The sequence below is a fragment of the Triticum dicoccoides genome, chromosome 5A (genome assembly GCF_002162155.2).
Source record: "Triticum dicoccoides isolate Atlit2015 ecotype Zavitan chromosome 5A, WEW_v2.0, whole genome shotgun sequence".
Classification (NCBI taxonomy): domain Eukaryota; kingdom Viridiplantae; phylum Streptophyta; class Magnoliopsida; order Poales; family Poaceae; genus Triticum; species Triticum dicoccoides.
In genome coordinates, this window is record NC_041388.1 from 609,486,094 (window position 1) to 609,493,211 (window position 7,118).

Below are 7,118 nucleotides of genomic sequence, written 5' to 3' on the forward strand. Positions count from 1 at the left end.
CTGTTTGCATGCAAAGAATTTTGTGATTGAGTAGGCGTTCAACATGGACTTGAAATTCAAGGAAAACACGATAAACACCAGCTCGAGATTTAAGACAGTAAAGCCATGTAAATTTGCTATAATCATCGATGAAATTGACATAATATTTAAACCCTCCAGAGGAGGTGCACGCAGGCCCCCATACATCCGAGAAAACAAGCTCAAGAGGTTTGGAGGATGACCTATTCGACCTAGGAAAGGGAAGTTGATGACTCTTTCCCTGTTGGCAAGCATCGCACACAGGGACTTTATTTTTATTGGACTCACGAAGAAACTCTAGATTTTGACGACGAAGGGCTTGATCCACCACCGGAGAAGCTGGATGGCCTAGACGGTAATGCCATCTAGTGTGTGTGTGCTTGATGGCGGAGAGAGCTTGGGCTTGAGGTGTCCTGCCATGGCTACCGGTGACGGGGTAGAGGCCTCCATTAGTGCCCCCTCGAAGAAGAACCCTCTTCGAAGCACGATCCTTGACAACAAAGTAGGTAGGGTGAATTTCAACACAAACATTATTGTCATTGGAAAGTTTATCAGTGGAAAGTAAACTTCGTGTAGCTTGGGGAACATGAAGAATATTACGAAGGATGAGAGGTCTGTGAGACGTACGGAGTTCAGAAGAACCAATATGAGAAATCGGCATACCTGACCCGTTCGCCGCGTGGACTTGATCCTTGCCGGTGTATCGTTCATGCATGGTGAGTTTGTCCAGATCCCCAGTTATGTGGTCGGTGGCACCGGAGTCGAGGTACCACGCCGGATCGAAGCTCTGTCCAGTGGAGATATTGTTGGCGATGCGCTCCTTGCGAATGAAGGAGTGGTCGAAGCGGCGATAGCAGTCGAAGACGTCGTGGCCAGGGCGCTTGCAAAGCTGGCAGATGATGTCTCCCTTGCCCTCGTTTCTGCCAGCGTTGGGAGCACCAGAGCCACGATTGGTGTTGTGGCTCGGGTCGCCACAGTTGTGGCCATGACCAGGGGAGCCGCAGGTGCGCCCGTTGCCGCCGCCGTTGCCGCCGCCGCCGTTGCCTCCCGAGCCGCGGCCGCGGCCACCTCCAGAGCCGCGGTTGCGGTTTCCACCAGATCCGCCGCCGCCGCCGCCGCCAGAGTTGTGGCTGACGTTGTTCACCGAGGGACCGCCGGAGGGAGGGAGCTGAAACACGTTGTCGTGGTGCCGATGACGAAGCTCGAAGTCCAGGAGATGAGAGTAGAGCTCATTGAGCGAGATCTCATCTGCCCGCGTGGTGACAGAGGTCACGAGCGGGTCGTAGGTGGAGTCCAGGCCGGTGAGGAGGTAGATGATGATGTCCTCCTCATCCAGCTGCTTCCCGGCGGCAGCGAGGGCGTCAGTGAGGCCCTTCACCTTGGTGAAGTAGTCCACCATGGTCATGTCACGCTTCTGGATGTGAGCAAGTTGACGACGAAGCTACATGATGTGCGCCCTGGAGCGGGTTGCACAGGTCCTCTCCAGTGCACTCCAAACCGCCGCAAATGACGGTAGGAACAGGACCTGCAGCAAGGTGTTGTTGGAGAGGGTGGACAGGAGGAAGCTGAGACAATGCTGATCCCGTGTCACCCACGAGAGGTAGTCGGGGTTGGGAACCGGGGGGGCGCCGTCGGCGCCGGGGACAACTTTGTCAGGAGCGACTGCGTTCTGTTCCGTCGGCGATGGACATCCAGTGCGCGCCGCGGAGAGCAGGGAGGATCTGGGCTTTCCAGAGGAGATGGGTGTCGTGGGAAAGCTTCACGGTCACGAGGCCCGTGAGGGATGGAGATGGCGAGGTGGAGGCCATGACGCTGAGCGACTGCGTGGTGACTGCGCCGGTGGTGAGCGACGCGAGGGCGGAGCTGGTGGCGGCTGCTTGGGTGGAGGAGGTTTGGCTGGACGAAGTCATCTAGATGGGAAGAGGATGGCCTGATACCATGTGAAATGAGAGAAGTTGCAGTTCGACACACATCAAACCGATGGGCCGCGGTCATCTATTTATATGCAGAGAATACAAGGTCAAGTTGTTACAGATTGATCTGGGAAGATCACAACAGAATACATGTGTGCGCATCAAGCAAACTAAGATTCTAACTACCTAACTTGTTATCACGTTGATGTATATCGGCTGTTTAACAGTGGCCAACTCGCCCGGCTTTGGTGACGCCTCGGACTTGGTCGGTGTCCGTGTCGTCGAGGGCCACTCCGGACAAGATGCGAGCTCCGGGGATCTACACCATGCCGTCGAAGGTTGCGTCGGTGCAAGGTGAGCACCACTGTCGCGTCTCTGTCTTGGGCCTTTGTTTCCTGCGTTGGATGGCGCATGGACGTTAAGCGGCGAGCGGGAGGAGGTGCATCCGAGACCGAGAGGAGTACGGCGGCCCGTAGGAGGGAGGGTGACCGGCAGCATCGCACGGGCAGTGGGCATGGCAGAGACGGACGAGCTCGGAGCGCATGCTGCTTGGGGCATGCTCGGGGAGGACGCCCTGGGCGAGCAGGTAGTGGGCACGGAGGCCATGAGAGGAGTTGCTCTGCTCTGCTATTTGCAGTGAACCGGTTTTCTCAAGGAAAAACAAAAAGAAAAGTAGAAAAAAAAATCAGTCAACATGGCATGTCAAATCAGCACTGAATCGAGATGAACAGCAAAACTAGGAGGTATTTTATGTCACGGGGGAGTGTGCCACCAATTGACTGAACCGTGAATTTGAATGACCCAAACGCAGTCGATGCCTTTCGATTCATTTGCATGAATATTGAATTAATTGTCATCTGAGTCGAGAGTCACGCAAGCATCCAGCATCGTGTGGGCGTTATCATTTAGGCCTTCTTTGGTTTGTAGGAATTTCATAGGAATTCTAGAGGATAGGATTCTTATAGGATTTTTCCTTTAGAGCCATTTGGTTCATAGTAATGGATTCCTATTCCTACATAGGATTGGTTTCTATCCTTCACATTTCATAGGAAAATAAAAATGAGCCTAAACTCAATGAAAAAATTCCTTTGAGGATTTGAGTTACATGTCATCTCATTTTCTACAAATTTCATATTCCTATAATAATCCTATCCTATGAACCAAAAGAGGCCTTAGTGTCACACGTGTGCACGCTCCTCGCCCGAGCGGACACAGGACGCTTGCCCGAACGTGTGGGCGAAACTGCTCTTCGCCCACACGACGCTCACAGGGCGATAGATGACAAGTACAGGTGTGCATATGTGGCAACTAGGTAATCACACACGGCAACTATGGTTGATCATACATGGCAACTATGGTTTGACAACATGTGGCAACTCCAATTAGTTATATAATGACAACTATATTTAATGATACATGGCAGATATGACAACTATAGTTAATTACATATGGCAACTAAAGTTGATTACACACGCGTTCGGGCTCATGGGATGGGGGTGAGCAGTTGCCACATAGGGTCGTGTGGGCCACCGTAGCTGCGCCCGAACATATGAGCAATTTTAATGTTCACCCACATTGGGTCGTGTGGGCTGTTTCCTTGATACAGCCGGACGAGTCATGTGGTTGGATGTCCATTGTGTCACACGTGTGGCAGTTATCGACGTCTATTTTTTAAGGGTAAAAAAAGAAAGTAGGACCGCATGTAAATTTTATAGATATATAGGAGGAAAAAAGGGAGGGAACCCTTACAAAGTCTACATGACCAATACAAAACCCAAATCTAAACAACGAAGAACTGTATACATCTTACAACAGGAAACTAGGAAACAAAAGAAAGCCTGAAAACCAGCGATAAGGAGCAAACAAACAAAAATAGACTTGCTCCAATGAGAAGCCCGCATCCGCATTCGCTGGCTAACGGCCCTGGTAAACACTTCAAGCCTCATACCGCCACAACCATACCTCGTGCGCCATAGCGGGAACAACATCCTGAAGGTTGGCCCAAAGAAGAGGAGTGCTCCCGACGATATTGGTGACCCTACGTGCGACCAACCAAGAGGTGATTGCAACTAGTGGCGGGGCTTGATGAAGATTCTTGAGGAAGCTAGTCAAAATTGAGAGGGCGAAGAAGATAAATTATGCATGAACTCTGAGAAATAATTGGTATTCAAATCTAATAATTAGGGGTAGTTTTCCTAGATTAGGGGAGGGGGGGGGGCAATGGCCCCCTTTGGCCCATGAAGCTTCGCCACCGATTGCAACCTTCGAGTTCAGAGCTAACTTGCTGAAGCAAGCAAAGTAATCATGTTCTCTTCAGCATTTTCCAACCTTCGGGGGAGTGTGTTCTCACTGCCTGAAGTCCTCTCAATGAACGGTGCTGGTCGTTCTAAAAGAGAAACACTACCGTTTTCACGGTATCCTTATGAACAGACTCTGCATCAAGGTTAATATTCAACACCTGCATAGTTTTTCAAACACTTCCTCATACCGTTATCACTACTTAATTGCAAGAAAATTATTATTTTTATTATTGCTTCTGATAGTTTTGGGAACCGGCTTGCTATAGGACTTTGTCAGCACGATCCTTCTAAGCCACATTATAGAACTCCATACAATCTAACCCAGGGAAATGTCTTAAATGCTGATAGATCACACTCAACGCAGCGAACTCTGTTCCACAAATATTTTTCGGTAGGTAAGTAAACTTACATATATTGAATAAATGCTCCAGTTATTTGCTCCAAAAGTTCAAACCATAGTTTTAAATGCCAAATAGCGGCAGTCCTTCAAATCAGGTATAGCTTGCTATTTTGTAACTTTACCAGACAATTGTACATGAATACCATTTAGTGGCACCCTGCTCAAATTGCTATTTAAAATTTAGTCTTCTGGGCAACCAATGCTATTGAATTCATGCTCTAGCAAATTCATCCAAAAGTCCGAACTGACGGGCAATATATTTCAACAACATCCAACAATTTCGTCCCGCGATTTTTCATTGAAATGTGAAAATATGTTTCCCGGATGATAGGTTTCAGGGGATGACCTGATCGCAGGTGCAAATCTAACTGGCCAACAGGTTGAATACTTGGACTTCCGGGCAAGCGATGCTCTTGGTACTCCTTATCTTATAGAAGGTGTGCTTGCTACACCCAGTTTTTCTAATTTCCCAATATATGCGGTGTGCTAGATCATTGATTATCCAATCACTTCTCCATTATGCATTATTGGGTTGATATTTTGGTGTTTGAACTTCCTCAGATGAAGTTGGTCAGGCAACCTATTCAACTTACCATGATCAGACTGCCATCTTCAGCGGATTACCTTCAACTGATGTGCGTGCTTTCTTTTGAACAAGTCATGGGAATTAGTTTACTCTTCAGAACAGAACAATTATCTTTGCTCAGGCCAATAATGTATCCGTCTACAGCAATCACAATGCTTTAGATTTTTTTTCTTCATTTGTTATGCCATGATGACGTTTGTTCTTGCAGTTCCAGGAATGGCCACTAGTAGAAGAATCACATGTGGCAGACCAGGCGCCTTTATACTCGCTTGCACCGGTATGCGTTGTTTGATACCCATGATGACCAGTGATAACTTCTGTTGACATGAGCTCAGCTGCTAAATTATGGGGCGTGTGTTACTATATTCCAAATGTCTCTTTCCATTTCAAAATAAGATGATAGCAAATTGATGTTTACCATCATAATCGTACCAAACTGTTCAAACTCCGACTGCTTAAAGGTTAAAATTGGGCATGAATTTAAGATCTTCCTTTCCTTCGTGCACTGATGCCTGATGGTGTGTTCCTTTTGTTTCAGCAATGCGGACGAATTCCAACATCTCATGGTTAAATTTCAGCAATCCAGACCTTGCTCTACTAGACTAAACAAGATGGTGGCAACCGGTGATTTAAGTATGGGATTCAGCGTGGCAAAGTTTGTGTAGTGTTTCTGAGTAGCAACGCAGATCTTTCATATTGCTCCATGTGGACCAATGGACCATGTATGTTAAGTTTGCTAGTAGACATTTGGCTTGTACGTATTCTTATAAAAATATCGACCTTTTTTCTAAGTTGAGTTTCCTATGTATGTTCGCACATTTTCACTCATAATATGCTGTGCATCATGAAATTGTTCTCAACAATTTGAACAATGGTAAAATACACAAATGTGAAGAGAGAACACAATAGTTATACAAGATTGGGTTCAGTTTCTTAAATACAAGAGAGCTTCCATTTCTCCAGGATCCTATCAGCTCCTACACCAAGCCCACACAGATCGACACCACAAGCCCTCATCCATCCTCCGCTGTCCATCTGCCAAAGCAAACAAGAACGCAAGATACATTAATCTTCCACCATTGATTGATTGAGCCATGGCTTTGAGCACATTAATTCAGACATGGGTGCAGAGCTCACCTGAGTTGGGACCGACTAGCCAACCACGCACGCATGGCCGCTGATTAGTAGCCGATGTCGGCGTCGTCTACGACGAGGTCGCCGTTGATGAGCTCGCGGTAGGCGGCGACGGGCCAGATGAAGCCCCTGGGGATGATCCTGGCGGCGAGCTCGACGTCGATGATGATCTCCCTCATGGCGGGCTTCTTCTCGCCGCTGACGGCGATGAGGTAGCTGCGGCCGACCCACCCGATCCAGCCGGCGATGTAGAGGAAGAGCACGCCGGGGGTGATGAACTCGCCCCAGTGCCGCTGGTCGCCGCTGACGATGAGGTGGGGCAGGCCGTCGGAGCCGCAGAGCAGGCCGAACTTGCCGTAGTTCTCAAACCGGCGCTTGGTCTTCTCGATGGTGGCCTGGATGGCGAGCGCGGGGGCCGAGTCGGGCGCGTACTTCTTGAGCGACGAGTTGAGCTTCTTCACCGACTGCTTCTCCCGCTTGGCGAACGCCTTGGACTCCTTGCACGGGGTCAGGCCCGCGATGTCGGCGGCAGCCGGCGGCGGGGAGGTGGCGGCGGAGGAGAGGAGGACGGAGGAGAGCGCCAGGGCCGCCGAGAAGGTCTTGATGGAGGCGGAGAGGGAGGGGGTGGTGTTGTCGCCGCTGGACGCGGAGCAGGAGACGGAGAGGCGCGCCGGCGGGCGGGCCAGGCGCGGCTTGGCGGCGAAGGCCGTGGAGGTGGCGATGGAGGCGGTGAGGGCGGCCATTGCTGCTGCGTCCGGCGTGTCCTT

At 49.8% G+C, this 7,118-nt stretch overlaps 1 protein-coding gene and 1 pseudogene across 1 annotated transcript in view; both read right to left on the minus strand.

Annotated features, from left to right (window-relative positions):
- Nucleotides 1-1,218: 1,218 nt before the first annotated feature.
- On the minus strand, nucleotides 1,219-1,357 carry LOC119304640 (annotated as a pseudogene).
- Nucleotides 1,358-6,050: 4,693 nt separating this feature from the next.
- Nucleotides 6,051-7,118, minus strand: part of LOC119303365 (photosystem I reaction center subunit III, chloroplastic-like) — a 1,434-nt gene continuing 366 nt past the window's right edge. Inside the window, exons 2-3 of the mRNA XM_037580490.1 lie at nucleotides 6,355-7,115; nucleotides 6,051-6,252 (exon numbers count right to left, since the gene is read on the minus strand). Coding sequence (XP_037436387.1) covers nucleotides 6,399-7,094 — 696 coding nt within the window. The 5' untranslated portion in view covers nucleotides 7,095-7,115 and the 3' untranslated portion in view covers nucleotides 6,051-6,252; nucleotides 6,355-6,398. The remainder of the gene's footprint in view (nucleotides 6,253-6,354; nucleotides 7,116-7,118) is intronic.